The sequence below is a fragment of the Garra rufa genome, chromosome 12, assembly GCF_049309525.1.
Source record: "Garra rufa chromosome 12, GarRuf1.0, whole genome shotgun sequence".
Taxonomy (NCBI): Eukaryota; Metazoa; Chordata; class Actinopteri; order Cypriniformes; family Cyprinidae; genus Garra; species Garra rufa.
In genome coordinates, this window is record NC_133372.1 from 14,132,605 (window position 1) to 14,154,773 (window position 22,169).

Genomic DNA, 22,169 nt, shown 5'->3' on the forward strand with positions numbered 1-22,169 from the left:
AAGAAAAAAATACAATATCATAATCAATTTGATCAGAGCAACTGAGAAAAAGTCCTTTAATGTACAGCCAAAGACTTGCAAGATGACCCAATGAAAGGAAGAAAAACATTTCAATGCAGAGTATAAAAAGAACACAAGACAAGTATGGCCTTCTACTTGAGGCATCTTGTCGAATGCCACTCTTGACCAAGAAGTACATAAAAGGCTGACTTAACAATCTTAAAATTAATTTGGGTAGAGTTCTGGAAGAATGTTTTATGGACTGATGTGACCAAAACTGGAAACTTTCTGAACCCATGGATAAGCTGGTGCAAAAACGGCAGAGTATATAAGCAGAAGAGCACCATCTCCATCATCAGACTTGGAGGTGGATCAGTCCTGTTATGGGGTTGTTTTACTGTAGCAGGAAGTGGAAATCATGACCGTATGAAGGACATCATGGATTCTTTGAAGTATCAGGCCATTTGGACAAGAATTGTGATACCTTCAGTGCAAAGACAGAAGCTGATGATCAATGGACTTTCCTGGAGGATAATCATCCCAAAGTAAACATCCAAATCTACTTAAGCTTAGTTCAGGCATCAGTCAGAGAATGTACTTGAGTGGCCTATTCAGTCTTCATATTTAATTCTCATTAAAAATATTTGATTGAATTTAAATAAAGCAGTGGAAAACCAAAGATTATCAGTGATCTAGAAGCTTTTTCAGGCAAGGAATGGGCCCTTATAGCACTTACAGGCAGCGTTTATTGGTGGTTTTAAAGAATTAACGATACTGTGGAAAATTTGACCTTTGAGGGTTGAATAATTTTGAAGCCAGAAAATGTTTAGAGACAATTTTTATTTTAGCATGATTCATTAATGTTACATTCTCAGAATCTCTCAAAACGTGTATTAATAAACTCACTCCAATAGTTTAATGATGCCTTTGTTAAATAGTTTTCATAAAATTTTGTTCTCTGCAGGGCAAGGGGGTTCAATTATTTTGATTGCAACTGTATGTAAAGTACACATTTATATCTTGTCCTACAGCATTTAACATTGACAATATTACTACAAAACATGCAATATGGTGTATAACTGTAGTAATTTGTGTGTGTGCGTCCCTAGTCCTATTATAGTTGTATGAATGACATTTCACCAAACATTCTACAGTACTCTGTCACATTCAATATTGTTGGTATTAATAGATTTCAATAATTTATTATCACACTAAGAAGGACAGGCCTGCTGTGCAAAATTTTCCTCAGAGCTCAGAGCTGCCGGTTAGAGCTAGACAAGCTGTAGAGAAAGAAGAGAAGTGAAATTCTCTGGGGCCAGTGTTCAGCTGTCTGTTTCTGAGGGCCAGCATGTCTAAAAGACTATCTGAGCTTTTTATTTCCTTTGTTGTGCTTCCATATTAATCTCTTCCTCTTTTTGCTTTTGCATGACATGACTTAAACAGGTTAGTTATCTGAGAGATAACACAAAGGAATTATTACTGTACATTAGTTTAAAGAACAAGTTTTGGCTATAAAGGAAAAAATAATAATACAAATAATAATAAATTCCCCAGAGGTTAACAGCCAACAATATGGCTTAATTATTATATAAGGGTTAGGGTTAGTTAGTTATGACTGCAAGATTTAGAGTGCATGTAAAACAGATAATATCAGAATGCGGAACTAAAGCTAAAAAAACAGTGCTGCCCTCTGCTGTTTAAACTTTGATTGCATTGTAAAACCACTCAAATTGTGCAATAAAAGAACCTTAGAAGTCAGTATTATTGCATGATTTTATTTCTTGGTATGCCATACAGAAGAGCTGCAATACAGGTAAATAATGTAATTGATGTGTCTATGTCTGTTATGTCAAAAGTTCAGCATATCAGTTCTTTAGAGACAGCATTTTCATGTTCACTGACTGTGTAAACAAGGTGGTGCATTGTCTCCAATGGTAGCAGAACCCAGGGGAGGGATACAAGTGAAACTCACAATCAGCAAAAAAAGAATCATCTTTTTGCCACAACCGATTACCCAGCAGATACAGCATCATGACAATCAATATTATAGCTGTTTTCATAATGATGTACATCTGAACATTTCGTGTAAATGCAATGATTAATTTACACTTAAAAGCATTATTGCAAAACAATTCCTTTTTTCTTTTTTATTAAAAAAGCCATGTTCATTTCTATAAAACCCAAATGCACTGAGATTAATGTTACACCTAAATGGAGTTAAATGGCAGACCATTAGTGAAAGTGCTACAATGACCAGAAAAAAGAAAGAGCTGCACTCTCATTTATTGTATTGACTCAGCATGTTTTCAAAAGCAAGACTCAGATTACAGATTGTATCTTTAAAGGCTGGTGACATCTCACATGTCCGTTTAGCCCTCAGATGATATAGTTGCACCATGATCTGAGTTTAAATTGGACATGAAACCGTATTGATGATCAGCTGTGCTTACTGTCTGTCTAATACTAACCATATTACAATGACGAAGACTTCTGTAGTTTTTATACACGCAAAGTATTTTCAGCATTTGGCCCACTTTAGTTGAACGGATATGAGAGAAAAAAAATATTGAGTGCTTTCATAGAGAAAACAACAGTGCAGCCACTGAGAACATTGTAACAGGACATTGATTCAAATCCTTCAAAGCCTGGCTTACACCCAACGATACTCCATAAAGTTATATTAACATTGTTATTGCATCATTTTTTATAGTTCTAACCTAGTTCCTCAGGATGACACAACATTAGCATAAAAACAAAAATTATTAACATTATGAAATACTAGTCCACCTTGTTTAAGTATGGACCAATACGCAAACACACGCTCACACACACATTTGGCGTGAAACAAAATGGACTTTATAGCAATTCCCCCACAACTTGTTGATAGTTTAAACAACGCTTTCCGTCTGCACAAAAATTGCAAGAAAAATCGGTCTCTGTATAAGAGCATACATTCAATCATATAATTTCTGCACTACACAAATTACACTCGCTCATTTTGCAAAACGGTTCCGTGTACAGATATGTTACAATTTCCGTGTAACACAAACTTTGAATACTGATGCAGGGATAAAGTGCATGGTCTGCTAAGATAAGTCAAAGTCCCTCACCTCTGGATTACTAAACCAGCATGCTGCCATAGCTGTGCTCTGCCTGTGCTGAGCTTGATTGTTGACACAGAGGTCAGTAACCAGTCAAAAAGTTTTGAGAGAGCTCATTGAGGGCCTGAATTCTGCTAATCCAAACCAAAGGTCACTTTAATGAGCCTCAGTAAGAATGTTTTTGATATGTCCTTCGCTTGATATCCCACTAGCAAACAAATGAAGGTTGACGTTCATGCCTGTAAGCCATATTTACCTTTTTAAAGTCTGAATTAGCATGATTATGATTTTGACAAACGTTTTAGTTTAATATGGGTGGCAGATCATTGGTGCCAGTGGGTGATGGGAATCATGCCCTGACTGTGGAGTAAGCACAGGGTGGACTGTGGAGTAAGCACAGGGTGGGTGTCACTGATGTGCCAAAAGGGCGGTCCGGTTGGCCTTCATCTTCTCTAGTCTTTTCGTAAGGTGGCTGTTGCTTGCTTCCAGCTCATCGATACGGTCAAGCGCAGACCTCAGCTAAAAAATAAACAAAGCACCTGTTACATCACACTCTAAAAAATCAGTGAGGTAAAGTGACTTAAAAATCAGTTTCAAGAAAATAAATAATTACACTAGCCTACCTTAATACAATTGAGGTTAAAAGTTTACACTCCCCTTCTGGAATCTGCAAAATGTTAATTATTTTTCCAAAAAAAGAGGGATCATACAAAAAGCATGTTATTGTTTATTTAGTACTGACCTGAATGAGATATATTTAACATAAAAGTTAATATATTCTGCAAAAAAAACATATTGTTACATTTAAAAAAATAACCCTGTTCAAAAGTTTACATGCCTTTGATTCTTAATACTGTGTTCTTACCTAAATGTTCTTACCTAAAAATCCTTCAGGTTGCACAGTTTATTTGGTTTTCCAGCATTTTTGTGTATTTGAACCCTTCCCAACAATGACTGTATGCTTTTGAGACACATCTTTTAACACTAAGGACAAATGAGGGACTCATATGCAACTATTACAAAAAGTTCAAATGCTCACTGATGCCCCAGAAGGAAAAACGATGCATTAAGAGCCAGGGGGTGAAAACTTTTGAACAGAATGAAGATGGGTGGATTTTTCTTATTTTGCCTAAATATCATATTCTTTACATTTAGTACTACCCTTCAGAGGCTACAGAAGATTGTTTCCCAGGAGACAAAATAAGCTAAATGTACCTTGATCTTCAAATACAAAAAGTTAATGCATGGTTTTTCCTTGTGTAGCATCAGTGAGCGTTTAAACTTTCTGTAATAGTTGCATATGAGTTCCTCAGTTGTCCTCAGTGTAAAAAGATGGATCTCAAAATCATGCAGTCATTGTTGGAAAGGTTTCAAATACACAAAAATGCTGGAAAACCAAATAATTTGTGGGACCTGAAGGATATTTCTGCAGTTTAACTATTCAGGACAAACAAGGGACTAAACAACTATGACTAAACAAAAATACACAGCTGTGGATCATTCAGGTAAGAACACAGTATTAAGAATCAAGGGGATGTAAACTTTCGAACAGGGTCATTTTTATAAATTCAACTGTTGTGTTCTCATCTTTTATGTGAAATATCTTATTCGTGTCAGTACTAAATAAACAATAACATGCATTTTGTATGATACCTCTTATTTTGGTAAAATATTTACCTTTTTGCAGATTCTGAAAGGGGGATGTACACTTTTGACCTCAACTGTATAATGAATATCACTATAAATGTCTAAAACATTTGTATCATTTCACTTGCTCACCAATGGATCCTTAATGGGTGTTGTTAGAATGAGAGTTTATAGAATAGTTCACTCAAAAGTTAAAATTATCACATAATGTACACTGTAACGAATTGCTGTAAAAATTACAGCAATATTTTACAGCAGCGGGTTGTATTTCTTATAATACAGCCAATGTCACGTAAACTCTTAATGGTGCTGTTAAAGTGATTAACGTAAGCAATGAGATGTACTAGGACCTTTGATAACTTGCTTATTCGCTTATTGTTTGAATGTAACGTTAATGCTTTCTGCTAACTTTGATTTGAAGAATGAGTTAATCCAGCCTATTTTCCTGTCTGGCCTGTTCGCAGCATATTACATATTCTGGACTAACGTTATCAAGAGGAGACAGACGGCGCTTTGGAGTTCATTCAAAGGTAATAGTTGCATTCTAACAATCTGAGTACCTGCATTTTACTTGTAGATATGATAGAATATGCTTCTCAACTCAAGTAGAGAGAGTTTTTTTAGGGAGAATAATTCAGATGTACAAAAGCTAAAACTAATGTGAATTACATATTGTCTGCTTCCTGACTGTTTTGTAGATATTTATCCTGAGAGAGAAACAAATAAGTTGAAAGGAATAGACCCATCTAAAACGACAGGACACAGAAGAAACCAGCAGAAGTGAGCCCAAGTTACCAGATTTCTTTGCAATGTGAGGGATTTTCAGCAGAATTACTGACATGTAAGTACACATACACCAAGATCTTTTTCCTTTTATTATGTTCTTTTATCCTTTATCTACACTAGCGTTCAAAAGTTTGTGATCAGTAGGTTTTATGTTTTGAAATAAGTATCTTCTGCTCATAAAGGCTGCATTTAATTGATAAAAAAATACAGAAAAAACTATAATGTTGTGAAATATTATTAAAATGTTTTATCCATTTTAATATACTTAAAAATGTAATTTATTTCTGAATTTTCAGCATCAATACTCTAGTCTTCTAATTACTCCAGTGTCACATGATCCTTTAGAAATGATTGTATATGCTGATTTATTATCAATGTTAGACGCAATTGTGCTGTTTAATATTTTTAATAACCTGTGATACTTTTTTCAGGATTCTTTCATGGATTTTTTTTACTTCTATCTTATATAGCATACTTATATATAGTATGTTACATTGAAATTGATTGTAAAGATTTATATTTTTAGATAAAATTTATCTTTTAAATAACTGCTGTTCTTTGAAACTTATTCATCAAAGAATCCTGAAAAAGTATCACAGGCTCCAAAACATACACTGACAACATTGACAATAACATTGACAATAAATCAGGATATTGATAATAAATGAGAATGATCTCTGAAAGATCATGTAACACTGGTGTAATGATACTGAACATTCAGCTTTGCATCTCAGAAATAAATTATATTTGAAAGTATAGTAAAATATAAGACTTGTAATAACTTGTAAAAATTGTAATAATTTTTCACAATTTTAGCGTTTTACTGTTTAATATCATACTGATCTAACTGTAACAATCATCAGTCTCTCTGTCTTTGACTGTATGTGTCATCCCTCTGTCTGTATCTGACTGTATCACTGTTTTGTAAAATATCTAATGTATTGCCCTTTTTGTTCTTTTCTATATTTTTTTAGCCACTCTTTGCAACCTGGGATGGAACAGCATCTGGAGCTGAACTGTTCTCCTTTTTCGATCAGAAGTTTTGTTGGACTCACTTGAGGCCTTGTTGTTTGGCCATGTTGGACTGTTCGTGAAGTTGTGAAAATTCATCACTGTCTTTGTGGTATTTAGAACCATTTAATTATGACCATGTTGGTTAACTTGATGTTGGTTTCAACTTTGGCTAAATATTGGTTAACCTTAAAATTTAGCAGGGTAATATGTTTCAAGTAAATATTTTCATGCCCAATTTATTTTGGAATTCAGAATCATACTGAATACACTGTTCTATGACATTTCTTTCATGCAAATTTGAGAGTTATTAAATAAGAGATTTTTTAAATAAAATTGGACCTGTTTATCAAGATTAAGATGTGTCAAATTATTATTATTTTTGTTTTTATTATATAATAGGTGCACTGAGTTTCATACTATACAACACTTTATGCAGTTAAATATTGTTTAAAGCTTATGCAGTTAATAAATTGTTTAAATTGCTAGTCATTATTATTCAGCAATCTGGAAAATAAATACTGCAAATAAAGAATATACAAATTAAAGTAGTACAATATTTTTACAGTGAAACGTTATTTAATGATTTCCAGTACACTTGTAAAATTGCAAACTATTGCTGCAATTTCACAGTAGCAGCTTTAAATAATGTATATATCGTTGCTTGTATACATACAGAAAATTGCTGTATTTTAACAGTAAAACTGTAGTTAATCATTTACAGTGCACTTGTAAAAATTTACAGTATTGCTGGCAACCAAAGTTGCCAGTAACTTGCTGTAAATTTTACAGTAAATTTTTTTACAGTGTATATTCCTTTTTTTCTTTCAGACAAACACAATCAGAGTTAAATACTATCTTTCCAGCTTTGCAATGGCATGAATGGTGCCCAAGTTTTTGAAGCTCTAAAAATCGCATCTATCCATCATAAAAGTAATCCAAATTCCAAAGTATGATTCCAGTGGGTCCATGAATGCCTTCTGAGGTGAAGTGATGGGTTTTTTTTTAAGAAAAATATCTATCGACAATCCATCGATCAGATGTTTGAACTCTCATTCTGATGGCACACATTTACTAGTGATGTAATGCTCATTTTCTCCTAATTGGTTTCAGTGAAGAAACAAACTCATCTACATCTTGGATGGCCTTTTTTTTAAACTTTTTGGGTCTGCTAAATTTTATTCATCATGGCACCAAATATAGTTATTTAGATCAGATTTTTCCACCAAAAAAGTGCAGTTGCTGATAATAACATGTTTGTAATAGTGTTTTTTTTAAATATATAATTTAGTGTACCTCTCTCTGCAACTTGCGTTTCTCCACTTTTAGTTCATCTTCCACTTTCTCTGCCGCCTCAGCAGACGTTTTATAGCGGCTCACCTGACCCTCCAGCCGAATAATCTGCCACATGACAGAGATTACAGGTTATGCATGAAATAATGTCAGATAATTTCCTGTTTAACTGGTTGTAACACAATAGGAATTAACTGTGGATAAATGGAGATTAACCTTGAAAGGAGAGCATTATTAAAGGGAAAGTTCATCCAAAAATAAAAATTCTGTCATTAATTACTTACCTTTAAGTCGTTCTAAACCCATAAGACCTTTGTTCATCTTCAGAACACAAACTATGAAATCCTAGAGCTTTCTGACCCTGTATAGACAGCAATGCAAATGACACGTTCCAGTTGGCCCAGAAAGGTAGTAAGAACATTGTTAAAATATTCCATGTGTCATCAATAGTTCAATCTTAATTTTATGAAGCTATGAGAATACTTTTTTTTGTGCAAAGAAAAAAAAAACTTTATTCAACAATTTCTACTCTACTGTGTCAGTCTTGAACGTGGTAGTTGCGTTGCTGTCAATGCAGGGTCAGAAAGCTCTCGGATTTCATAAAAAATATCTCAATCTGTGTTCTGACGATATACAAAGGTTTTACAGGTTTGGAACAACATGAGGGTGAACAGTATTTTCAATTTGGGTGAACTATCCCTTTAACTACTGATGATGAAATTGCAATGCAAGAGCACAATATGTGCCTTCGGATATAAAGTCTTTTTAAAGTTTATTTTATCTGTGACTTACGTTTTGTTCAAGTGCTGTAACTTCTTGCTCAGATTTGACCAACTTGAATTTCAGGTCACTGATCTGCCTGTTAGCATCTCCTGTAATAAATTTAAAAAAAAAGTTTGAGAGTTTACATGAAAACTCTACAATAAAAACCAGCCTAAATCATGACTGATAATGAATGAATGCCGAATGGTGTATCTTACTTTGCAGATCTAGAATATGAGGATCTAGGCCATTCTGTAGGTCATCCTCATCTGTGCTTCCTGTTTCTTCTGTCCCCTTCTTTTGTTTCTGCTCTGCAATGGCTTTATACTTCCGCACCTGCACATTCACATGCAGTTTGGTAAGAAGTTTAGCTAACAAAGTCCTTATGAGAGGCATTACAGGTTTTTCATAATATTCTCTCCCATTAATAATCATACACAGACCAATGAATCACTTGAAAAGCACGAAATAACAAAACTCACTTGGTCGAGCAAACTCTCTCTCTCTTCCACCAGCTTCTTCAATCTGATCTCTGAAAATTGCAAATAAAAAGATATACAGCACATGAACCTCATAAAAAAAATCAAGCAATGTAACACGCGTCAATGTACACTCTTAAAAATAAAGGTTCTTCACGATGCCATAGAAGAACCTTTTTTGTCTAAATGGTTCCATAAAGAACCTTAAATATTGGAAGATTTTTAGAAGATGTTTCACAAAAGGTTCTTTGTGGCAAAAAAGGTTCTTCAGATTATAAAAAGGTAAGAAAGAGATGGTTCTTTAAAGAACCTTTGACTGAATGGTTCTTTATGGAACCAAAAATGGTTCTTCTATGGCATCTCTTGAAGAACCTTTTGAAGCACCTTTATTTTTAAGAGTGTAGGCACTAAAACTATTTATTTTGCAGCACAAAGTGTACAAATTGTTGCAGTCAATTTAACATTTTAATTTATTTCCATGACCATAAATATCTGTCTAATGCATAACAGGATTGCAAAACAGATTGCTGCGTTCATAAGACATAAGAAAATAATGTATTAATTTTTTTAAAGACATTTTTATAATGTCTTTTTAAAGGGATATAATTTTATTAATTCAATGATCAGCATATCATGTAATAAATTAAAAATGTTTTTTTTATATATTGATGATGTTTTATTTATTAGTAATATATAATTGTGCATAAAATATGTATATTTTTATAAATGTTATTACTACATCTTTATGTGTCTTTGGACGAAACATTTTTGGTATTTGCTTTTTATTTGTGGTTATTACAAGTTTGAGGACAATTACATCATTGGTAAACATTAAAAAGTACATATTCTTCCAAACCACAATGCTTTTAATTGTACATGTATTCGGATTTTTACACATACAGGTGCATCTCAATAAATTGGAATGTCGTGGAAAAGTTCATTTATTTCAGTATTTCAATCCAAATTGTGAAACTCATGTATTAAATAAATTCAATGCACACAGACTGAAGTAGTTTAAGTCTTTTGTTCTTTTAATTGTGATGATTTGGCTCACATTTAATAAAAAAACACCAATTTACTCTTTCAACAAATTAGAATATGGTGACATGCCAATCAGCTAATCAACACAAAACACCTGCAAAGGTTTCCTGAGCCTTCAAAACGGTCTCTCAGTTTAGTTCACTAGGCTACACAATAACGGGGAAGACTGCTCATCTGACAGTTGTCCAGAAGACAATCATTGACACCCTTCACAAGGAGGGTAAGCCACAAACATTCATTGCCAAAGAAGCTGGCTGTTCACAGAGTGCTGTATCCAACAGTTAACAGAAAGTTGAGTGGAAGAAAAAGATGCACAACCAACCGAGAGAACCACAGCCTTGAGAGGCTTGTCAAGCAAAATTGACTCAAGAATTTGGGTGAACTTCACAGGGAATGGACTGAGGCTGGGGTCAAGGCATCAAGATCCACCACACACAGATGTGTCAAGGAATTTGGCTACAGTTGTTGTATTCCTCTTGTTAAGCCACTCCTGAACCACAGACAACATCAGAGGCATCTTAACTGTGCTAAGGAGAAGAAGAAATGGACTGTTGCCCAATGGTCCAAAGTCCTCTTTTCAGATGAGAGCAAGTTTTGCATTTTATTTGAACACCAAGGTCCTAGAGTCTGAAGGAAGGGTGGAGAAGCTCATAGCCCAAGTTGCTTGAAGTCCAGTGTTAAGTTTCCACAGTCTGTGATGATTTGAGGTGTAATGCCATCTGCTGGTGTTGGTGCACTGTGTATTTTAAAAACCAAAGTCACTGCACCAGTTTACCAAGACATTTTAGAGCACTTCATGCTTCCTTCTGCTGACCAGCTTTTTAAAGATGCTGATTTCATTTTCCAGCAGGACTTGGCACCTGCCCACACTGCCAAAAGCACCAAAAGTCAGTTAAATGACCATGGTGCTTGACTGGCCAGCAAACTCAGCAGCCCTGAACCCGATAGAGATTCTATGGGGTATTGTCAAAAGGAAAATTAGAAATAAGAGACCAAAAAATGCAGATGAGCTGAAGGCCACTGTCTCAGCAGTGCCACAGACTGATCACCTCTATTCCATAATGAATTGAGACAGTAATTAAAGCAAAAGGAGCTCCTACCAAGTTTTGAGTACATATACAGTAAATGAACATACTTTCCAGAAGGCCAACAATTCACTAAAAATGCTTTTTTTTATTGGTCTTATGAAGTATTCTAATTTGTTGAGATAGTGAATTAGTGGGGTTTTGTTAAATGTGAGCCAAATCATCACAATTAAAAGAACAAAAGACTTAAATTACTTCAGTCTGTGTACATTGATTTTATTTATTACACGAGTTTCACAATTTGAGTTAAATTCCTGAAATAAATGAACTTTTCCACAACATTCTAATTTATTGAGATGCACCTGAGACATTTTTTTTTCCCTAAAATCAGATTTTTACATTTCAGAATATGGAAAGAATTTAAATAGCTTTTGCATGCAAAACAAGTCATGATTGGTCTCATTTGCATTAAAAAATGTAAGTATATTTAAAGTGCAACATTACATCAAAAGATCAAATTCTTGAGAAAAAAAAATCAAAATAACATTGTCATAAACATCAGAAAATCAAAATGAGCCATTAGGATACAAAGCAGCTAAATATCTTCTTCATCTTAAGCTTGGCCTTTAAGAATGTCTGTGTTTCATTTTCTATACTCAGTCCACTCACAGTGACTACTATTTCCTTTATCATTTCACTGCTATGCATTTTTTCATTCAGCACTAAAATATCTGCATCCAATGCAGCAGCCTCCTCACAACTATCGAGAAGGAACGCTGTGCCCTTGTGCTCTACTGGCATGCTATATGTGTCCTCTGGCTCAGCCTCTGTCTCTTGCTGGTTCCTGGATTGTACATCATTGTCTCCTGTAGTATTAAAAATATCCACTTCATTAGACTCTGTGGGTTCAAACATAGATCTTTAGAGGTTTTAATGCCAGCATTGATTTCTATGCAGTTATTTTTCTCTCCTTAACTGACCTGTGGTTCATATACTGTAATTTCAGATATTATCTGACTCTAAGGTTTAAATAATTACAGTGGCACATTTCTGCAATTAAATCAATGCATCTTTCATCCTCTGACCTGTTTTGTTTGGTTTGAATAGCAGTTAAAAGTTCTTCATATTACCTGGACTGCACTTTTTTTTGTTAGGTGTTAAATCTGCAATTAGTATACTTGGGCTTGTGAATTTTTATTATTGAGAGTTGGAATCCCCTTCCATGAACATTGACCTTGAGGTGAGATGCCGATTGAGATGAGATGCTAGATAGAAAAAACACCTCTTGATTGGATTCAAAGAGTGAATCATTAAAACAGAAAGACACTGAGAAAAAGTTGATCTTGATTGAATTAAAGGCTGATCATTGGAGAGAGGATTCCAAAAGAGATACCCTAGGATGTGAAAAGAACTAAGAGATTGATTCTGTTGTTTAATAGGCAGTGGAAACACATTTTTCGCAACAATATTAACATTCTTTAAAGTGTAGGTGCAATTGCCACGATCGCTTGCTGGAACATCAGAACTCTATTGCATGTCTGCAAAATGTAGCAACTCACACAACCACCACACATTCTTACAAATCTTTCTATTGCTCTTCCACAAGCATCACTGAATTTTCAAGTTTACATGTAACACATTTCTACACATAAATGTACTGTACAAATATATATGTATTTATATAGCACTGCTCTAGCTGCTGCTGTTTAGGGTTGTGACATTCCTCTTTGTTCAAAAAATGGTAGTGATTGTGCTGGACAAACTCCATATACTGTGTGTGACCCTGGACAACAAAACCTAAGGGTAAATCTTTGAAACTGAGAATCATACATTAACTGAAAGCTGAATAAATAAGCTTGTCATTTATGTATGATTTGTTATGACAATATTTGGTCGAGATACAACTATTTGAAAATCTGGAATCCGAAAGGTGCAAAAGTTGTCTAAATGAAGTTCTTAGCAATGCATATTACTAATCAAAATTAAGTTTTAAGTATATTGATAGTAGGAAATCTACGAAATATCTTCACGGAACAAGATCTTTACTTAATATCCTAATTATTTTTTGGCATAAAATAAATATTGATCATTTTGACCCATACAATGTATTTTAGGCTATTGCTACAAATATATATACCCATGCTACTTAAGACTGGTTTTGTGGTCCAGGGTCACATACAGTATTTAACAAAAGTGAGTACACCCCTCACATTTAAGCAACCATTTTAGTATATCGTATCAAGGGACAATACTATAGAAATAAAACTTGGATATATTTTAGAGTAGTCAATGTGCAGCTTGTATAGCAGTATAGATTTACTGTCCTCTGACAATAACTCAACATACAATCATTATTGTTAAAATAGCTGGCAGTAAAAGTGAGTACACCCTAAGTGACAACAGCAGTATGTTAACCATACAAAGCCACATGTCCTATTCCTAACTGTATATATGTCTGCATATGTGTGTGTTTGTGTGTGTAAGTATATTTACTGAATAATGTAAAATGCAGTTTGTTCAAAGGAATGAGAAATTGCTTTTATGATGTGCACAAATGACGAGATGATGTGGAGGCTGAAAAAGTATTTTGAGAATTGATATTTAGTGACATTTCCATGTTTAATGCAACAGGATTCAAGTTATATAGTATACTATGTATCAAATACTAAAACTAAAGTTAATTTGTGGAAATTTTAATTTTTGTTAGTTTGTTAGAAGTAAATGTAGAAGAATATATATATATATATATTTTTTTTTAACCTGTATTTCATTTCACACAAATGTTTGTTTCAGTTTGTTTTGTTTCACTGTGTTTCAGTATTAACTGGTGTTTTTTTTTAGTTTTTGGTTTTATCGCAGCATATTTGTAATGTTTTCTACAATTGAAAATATGCAACAACAAAATACCATAAAAGCAAAACTGTAAAAAATCACACTGACTACAATTAAGCTATACAAAATTAAGCTGCCACAGCTGATTTGTTTAGATTGCCAGATTTTTTTTCTTTATTCACAATTGTTTGTCTTACCTAACATGCTGTCTCCACTCATGGTGGGCGTGTGAAAATCTTGATTCAATCGGGAAGCTGTTTCCACGTCAGCATGCCTATCAAACACCCCATCTGCTACCTCCCCATTGGGCGTCACCTCAGATCCCAGCACAATGCCGTGTTTCTGTGAAAGAATACAATCTAATGTTAGATCCACCATTTATTAAATTACTTTATTACGGCCCTTTAAAGCCAAAATAATGATGCTAACATAATGACTTCTATATCTTTGCTGTGACTGCCAGTACTCCTTGTATATCTCTACCTTTAGAGCATCCCTAAGCCGGCAAACCTCGTCCCTGAGTGCCTCCCGTTCATCATGGACAATGTCTGAATATTCCTTCTGCCTCTCTAAGGCCTTAATGTGGCCGTCCGCAAAAGTGAACAATCAAGGAAGGGAAGAACAAAGGAGTAAAGGAAACACGTAAGGTTTGGAAATACTACAAGGGTCATGTGACACAGTATCAAGCATTCAAGTTAATAGGTTAATAAGTTATACAAGATAAGGAGTATTTAGGGAATAAAAAGATTATGAAGTGTTAAAATATAAAAAAGAATTGTTTAATGTGATATGATTAATGGAAAATGGCCATGGAAGGTAATTGTACCCCGATCTTTTTATCTTTCCATTCCAATGTTTCTTGCAAGTCAGCGATCTCTCTAATATATTCCGCCTGCTTTCCTCGGGACTGTTGGGCTTCCTGAGCCCCGGCCATGTGGGCAAGCAGAAGAAAACAGGTGGACAGGTCAAAGAATATTAAGAGGAAAATGTGAGAGAAGACAACAGAATAACACAGAATTTATCTATGTTGGGAAGACAAAGGTCAGAAGAGCTTTGAGTACTGCATGATTTACTGATGATGCTCACCGTCAGCAACTCTTCACTCTGCTTCAGCGTTTCCTTCATCTCCTCACACTGGAACTTCAGGACATTGTGGGCATGAAGTTCTCGCTCTAAGTTCTAACAAACATTAGAAAAATAAAACATCCATCAATGAAGAAGTATAATTTGTTTAGCTTGATCATTAGTCACTTTCATAGTTATTTGAACAGTAGACCTTCTATGATTTCATATAATTAAAGAACCACTGCATACTCTACCTTCACAATAATCATATTTGTGACTTTATGACCAATCTGCACACCAATCTACACTCCATACTCCATTATGACAAAGCAAAAACAGAATTGTCACAACTCTATTAAAAATAAAACAACTGAAATAAGTACATTGCATAAGTATTCAGTACTTAGCTGAAGCACTTTTACAGCCTCGAGTCTTTTGGGTATGATGAGACAACCTTTGCATATCAGCATTTGGCAATTATCTGCCATTCTTCTCCTCACCTCTGTCAGCTTGGATGGAGGCTGGCAGACATTTTCAGGTTTCTCCAGAAATGTTTTATTGGGTTCCAGCCCAGACTGTGGCTGGACCACTCAAGGACATTCACAGAGTTGTTTATAAGCAACTCTTGCTGTGTGCTTAGTGTCATTGTCCTGTTGGAATGTGAACCTTCTGCCCAGACTGAGGTTCTGAATGCTCTAGACTGGGTTGTCATTACGGCTATCTGTATATTTTGCTGTGTTGAGCGTTCCTTTTACTCTGATGAGTCCCTCTGTCACTGCCGCTAAAAAAAAGCTCCATAGCATGAGGCTGCAACCAGCACACTTTACTTTTGGGATGGTACTCTGCAGGTGATGTGCAGTGCCTGGTTTCCTTCATACATGATGCTTGGAATTGAGGTTCATCAGACCAGAAAATCTTGTTTCTCACAGTCTGAGGGTCCTTCAGGTGCTTTTTGTGTGTTTTCATGTGTATTCACTGAGGAGAGGACTTGCTACACTACCATAAAGCCCAGATTGATGGAGTATTGCAGTGATGTTTGTCCTTCTGAAGGTTTCTCCTATCTGCACATATGATCATGGAGCTCAACTAGAGAGACCATCAGATCATCTAACCAAAGCCATTCTCCATCAGTTGCTCAGTTTGGCTAGGGGGGCTGTTTTAGGAATAGCCCTGGTTGTTTCAAACTTCTTCCATTATGAATAATGGAGACTAAATGCTTCTGTGAACTTTCAATGCAGCAGATTTTTTTCGGAACACTTCCCCAGATTTGTGGCTTGATGCAGTCCTGTTTCTGAGTTCTATAGGCAGTTTTTTTTTTTTTTACCTCAGGGCTTGTTTATTGCTCTAATATGCATTTTCAGCTGTTAGACCTTTTGTTAAGATGTGTGTGCCTTTCCAAGTCATACCCATTCAATTAAATTTGCCACAGGTTAACTCTACTCGAAGTGTAATAACATCTACAAGCAATATGAATGCTTCTGAGCTAAATTTCAAGTGTCCCAGGGGTGTGGATACTTATGCAATGGAATTATTTAGGTTTTTTATTTTTAATAAATTTGCAAAGATGTTAAAAACTTTTTTTGTGTGTATGGAGTATAGATTGATTTGGAAAAAGTAGTTATTTAAAGCAGTTTATATAAGGCAGAAACAAAATGTGAAAAAAAAAAACATAAATAAATAAAGTATGAATACTTTTGCAAGGCACTATATATTAACAGTCTACCTATCATTGTGAGATGCTCACATTACTGATATCTTTGTGTGCCCTCTTCTGATAACCAATTTAGTAACCCCCACCCCCCACCCCCACAACTGTTTATGAAATACTATATGTTTCCATACTATAACATAAAACATTGACACGTAGTTTAGTTATGATAAGTCTTAACCCTAGAATGCACAAAGGGGGTCAAATTGACAGGTCTTACTCTGGTTTTCTCCTCACACTCTCTGCGTGTCTCAAACAGAAGCTCTTCCAGCTCCATCAGAGTGTCTCTCAGCGTGTCCACCTGATACATTAGGTTTGTCTTCTCATTGTCCAGCTGAGCATTGGACACCATTGCCTTACGGTACTTCTCCTCCACCTCCACCAGGGAGTCCTGAGAGCAAACAAAAATTAGGAAATTACATACAGATCATGGTCATTATAATACAGTATTATGAATACACCTTCAAAATGACCTTCATTTCCCGTATGGAGGCCTCAGTGTCAGCTGAAATTGAGGTATCACAGCTTCCTCTTCGTGGTAAACCTCCTCCCAGAGATGCTAGAGTTGCAGCAGAGAGGGTGGAGGCTGTCCTGGACCCCTGAGGATGTAGTTTAAATATTTAGTTGGTTTGGTGGATCACTTTGTTGTGGTATTATCTACTGTGATGTTTATAATTCTAAAAACAATCCTATTTACCTTTTCCAGGAAATCTGATCTTTCCTCCACCTGTGTGGAAAAATTAAATGTTTAGTAGAAGCTACATTGAAAAACCATCCAGATTTCTTATATAAATTTACATTCAATGAGAAATGATCAGGATCTAAAACAATACTGTGCCATATGTTCCATGTTTTATCCACTAGAGGGAGCAAGGCACAAACAGATTCATGCTAATTCCATGATATTGAAGATGGTGTGAGGACAGGATAAGCAGAGGAGCAAGAGAGCAGGCCAGTTTTTGCCATGCTTTATGCTACAAAGATGGCAGACGTGACCTTGAAATTTTAGAAATATAGCTTGGTCAATGATAGAAAAGGAAAGCTCACCACTGGACTGGCACGGGCTGAGCTCGCCCTAGAGGAAGCCCTGGAACTGGAGCCCAGAAAGCCATTGTAGTCTGAAGGCTGACAAGAATGTAGGTAAATAGAAAAATGGGATGAGGAGTAGATGTTAGCAGGAGGAGAGCATTAAAGAAAATGTATTAGAACTGACAAGTATAAAGACGTTTTAGAAATGACAGGACCATATATAGTACACTACCATTCAAAAGCTCGAGGTTAGTAAGATTTTTTAATGTTTTTGAATGAAGGCTCTTATGCTCACCAAGGCTAGATTAAAAACAGTAACAACAGAAATGTAGTAAAATATTATTACAATTTAAAATTTTAAACATAATTTATTCCTCTGATGACCCAGTTGATTTTTCAGCAGCATGAACCTTCAGAAATTGCTGTGACATGATGATTTGAGCTCAAGTAATATTTCATCTTCTTATTAATGTTGAAAACAGTTGTGCTGCATAATAGGATAGTTCACCCAAAATTATAATTACCCCATGATTTACTCACCCTCAAGCCATTCTAAGTGTATACAATGTGACTTTCTTCTTCCAGATGAATACAATCAGAGTTATATAAAAAAAAATGGCCTGGCTCTTCCGAGCTTGATAACGCCAGTGAATGGGGCATGTTTAAATCCATCATAAAAAGGTTTCGGGGGGTGAATAAAGGCTTTCTGAAGTGAATCAATGCATTTTTGTAAGAAAAAGATCCATATTTAAAACTTTATAAAAATGCATTGATATGCTTCAGAATGTGTTAAATATGGAGTAATTTTAATGATGACTTTATGCACTTTTTTGGACTTCAAAATCTTAAACCCCATTCACCGCCTTGAAAGCTTGAAAGAGCCAGGACATTGTTTAATTGATTGTATTCGTCTGAAAAAAGAAAGTCATGAGGAGAAGAATGGCAGATAATTGCCAAATGCTGATATGCTAAGCTAAGTAATGAGTTAAGGGTATGGAAACTTATGCAATATACTTATTTTTGTGACTTATAATTGTGACAATTCTGTTTTTGCTTTGTCATAATGGTCTATGGAGTGTAGATTGTGAAGTCTGAGTATGCAGTGGTTCTTTAATTATATGAAATCATAGAAGGACTACTGTTCAAATAACTATGAAAGTGACTAGTAATGATCAGGAATTCAAGCTAAAAATGATACTTCTTCAAGATGGATGTTTTACTGAGTAAATCATCTAGTAATTTTGATTTTTGGGTGAACTTTCCTTTAATATTTTTGTGAAAACACAAAACTTTAGCATTATAAAATGTCTTTACTGTCAATTTTGATCAATTTAATCCATCCTTGCTGAAAATCTTTTGAACAGCAGTGTAAAATCATGCCCATTCTGTAGGTCAAAACATACATTGACATACACACAGCATTAGCGGGTTTCTGTGCAAAGGAGAATCAGTCGGTCTGACTAGTTAACAACCATACTTTGACCACACAGAAGACAGAAAGAAATTCAATTCAAGATGATTATCCATGCTTTACATACAGTATATACACCACCAGTCCCACTCTCATTACTAGGGGAAAAACAGTAGAGTGAAGGCTCCAAAACTTTCCGTAGAGAAACCTCATGACATAAACAAAGACACGGACAACACCTAGTCAAGCCTGTGGTCTGAAAACAGAACCATGCAAGACGCTCAACAAGCCCAGACTGGCATTAGGTATCAGGTCATGCCGCGGTCAGAGGGATAGGTAAAGATCGGGCCTTACGCCTCTAGCGCTGGAGCCACTGAAACGCCTAGTGGCAGAGTATGAACTCTCTTCATGCAGTGACCCCTGCAGACAGAACAGAACACCTCACCATACTACATCCACCTCACACACTCAATATCTCTCAGACATGACCACGGAAATCACAACAAACACTTTAAAAAAGACGCTTAAATGACCGTTTTATGTATCCAGGATGGTTCAGCACCATGAAATGTGATCTAACCGGGCTGCTAACAATCAGGGGAGATGTACTTTTAAACACATCAAGAACAGGAAATGCTCATTACATACAGAGGAGCGCAAAAAGAAGCTTCTTTGCATGTTTACAGAACATTAACACATTAGCCATCAACCTTAATGCACTCTGATGTACTCTGAGCACTTATGGAATGACTAAATAAAGAATTGAGTGCTGCGTTAGATGTCTGAGTAAGAGGCTTTGGAAGCCAGAGACTTGTCAACACATGTGTAACCAAAGACACTCTGTGTATCAGGATACTAAACTGCATGCAGGTCGCACGAGGGATTGAAACACAGACAACACATGTCCCTGAATAAGATAGTTTGATCAAAAATGAAAATTCTGCTATCACTGGTCTCTAAAGGAGATCCGAACATAACACTAGAGATAGAGATATCTAGCAGAATGTCCAAAGAGCTCTTTTCTACAATGAAAGTCGGTCATTTAGTACATTTAAAAAAAGTGTACTTTAAAGTAAAAAACACTACAAGTGCACATTGAATATAGTTAGGTGCACTTCTTTTTCGAAAGAAGAAAAATGGAGACAATGAATGTTCTTCATTTACTTTCATTGTATAGAAAAAAACAGCTTGAACATTCTACTAGATCTCTCTGTGTTCCACACACACAAAAAAAAAAAAAAAAAAAAAAAAAAAAAAAAACAGGAGGCCATATAGGTTTCAATGACAACAGAATTTCCATTTTTGGATTAACTATATCTTTATGTTCATTCACATTTGTGTCACACAGTCACCAAAATGAAACAGAGTGAACAAACAATCTGCATGTAAGGTTGCATGCAGATGACAACTGGAAACAAACCCTGTGACTTCTTGAACGGGGGGTTTCACTAAAAAGCGCAGAGGGCTAAAAACAAACAGAGAGAGGAGGAAGAAATGTATATGCTCATAACAAATGCATTTCAATACTACACGTTCTTCAAGTAAAATAAAAGATCTCTCTTCTAAATAAATAAATACTTTTTTATAATAACAACATTGAATCCCACCAGATAAAGCACAATTAAAAAAAAAAAAAGTTTGTATAAACCACAATAATGACTGCTCACTTTTGTGGCTGCCTTGCACTGTAAAAAGTTTTCACCAGTTTCAACTTAAAAACCTAAGCTCAGCAGCTGCCTTAAGTTTTTAAGTTAAATCAGCTTAAAACTTATTACAATTAAAATTAGTTGATTTAACTTGTGAGTTTCAATGACTTAAGTTGATTTAACTTAACATTTTAAGGCAGCTGCTAAACTTACGTTTTTAAGTTGAAACTGGTGAAAACTTTTTTAGTGTGGTTATGGGAGAATTTTTTCCATTCATTCCATTTTCCATTACCATTTTCAATAGATATTTAAAATGTCTCTTAACCCTTAAACCAAATAAATCAGCTACCAGATGAATCACAACATTTTAAATGTTCAATAAATTTACAGTGCTATTGTGGATAATGTAGCACTTAAGAATATACAGTAAAATGATTTATTTAGCTGAAATCAAAATTCCAGATGCTTGCATACTTAAATAGATTTTTCATCAAAAAAAAAATCCATTTGGCTATGGATCCCTAACTGTTGTGGTCTACTGACAGTTGTTTGAAAATAAATGTTCCTGTGAGATGACTGAGGAAAGATGAGCAGTCAAAATGAAGAAAGGGTTATAAGATAAAACAAACTAATTCTAAAGAAAGGAATAAAGAGGGATTGTTAGGGATTGTGAGAGGGACAGACCCGTCCATTTTGTAGTCTAGCTGAAGGCAGACTGCTGGTGCTGCTGCAGAGATCTGTGTGGTTGCCCTACGGTAAGCAGAGGAGGACAAAAGGACAATGTGAGAATGAGAAATGAAAAAAAAATACATGAAAATGGCTGAGGTGACAGATTGTCGCACAAGTGTGATTCAGCAAGACAGATTTTGAATAAATGAAAGGGAAGAAGCAGTGATAGTGCTCTTTGTGCAAAATTCAGCCGTACAGGATCTTCATTCATTCTATCATTAATACTTATTGAATTAATGCATGTGTTTCAAATAACCCAATTGAAATTTAAACATTGTACATAACTTCAGTGTTTTGAGCAAAGACACACTTTGATCACACTTGGCATGTTACATACTTAATGTCTCGAAATCAGTAATTTTCCTTTCCATTATTTGAACGTGGAACCTTCAGATTAATAACCACTAAACTACCACCCTTCATTTTGACTTTTTTTTTTTTTTTAATAAATGACATCACATGTATACTAACCCTGAAACTGCCCCGACTGCCAACAGACATCCGCTCTTCATCATCTGATATCTGAGACAGAAAAACAAAGAAGACAGGGAGTTGAGTTTATGCTTTGAGTAAAAGGCTTTACAGCTATAGCAAATATCTAACT

At 35.2% G+C, this 22,169-nt stretch overlaps 1 protein-coding gene across 2 annotated transcripts; it reads right to left on the minus strand.

The window, feature by feature from the left end:
- Positions 1-1,754: 1,754 nt before the first annotated feature.
- LOC141346920 (leucine-rich repeat flightless-interacting protein 2-like) lies at positions 1,755-22,082 on the minus strand. 2 transcript variants are annotated; one of them, XM_073851880.1, is made up of 17 exons: positions 22,037-22,082; positions 21,521-21,586; positions 20,611-20,655; positions 19,545-19,610; positions 17,798-17,875; positions 17,448-17,477; positions 17,224-17,349; positions 16,971-17,141; positions 15,064-15,156; positions 14,804-14,896; positions 14,461-14,553; positions 14,175-14,319; positions 9,083-9,132; positions 8,819-8,936; positions 8,631-8,710; positions 7,842-7,946; positions 1,755-3,620 (listed from the first exon to the last, which is right to left on the minus strand). In XM_073851880.1, the coding sequence occupies exons 1-17, from the start codon at positions 22,064-22,066 to the stop codon at positions 3,510-3,512; spliced, it is 1,500 nt and encodes a 499-aa protein (XP_073707981.1). In that variant the 5' UTR covers positions 22,067-22,082; the 3' UTR covers positions 1,755-3,509. The 2 variants fall into 2 exon arrangements, with proteins under 2 accessions (XP_073707981.1, XP_073707982.1); XM_073851881.1 differs by lacking the exons at positions 14,461-14,553; positions 14,804-14,896.
- Between the last annotated feature and the right edge of the window lie 87 nt (positions 22,083-22,169).

What these genes read in the sequence shown, in the direction of transcription:
- LOC141346920 (XM_073851880.1), bottom strand. Translation starts at nt 22,066, where the DNA reads ATGTCTGTTGGCAGTCGGGGCAGTTTCAGG. An exon ending in CCTCCATACGGGAAATGAAG is followed by an intron (nt 17,142 to 17,223) that starts GTCATTTTGAAG and finishes GTTTGCTCTCAG; the next exon opens with GACTCCCTGGTGGAGGTGGA. An exon ending in AACGCAAGTTGCAGAGAGAG is followed by an intron (nt 3,621 to 7,841) that starts GTACACTAAATT and finishes TTTATTTTTTAG; the next exon opens with CTGAGGTCTGCGCTTGACCG.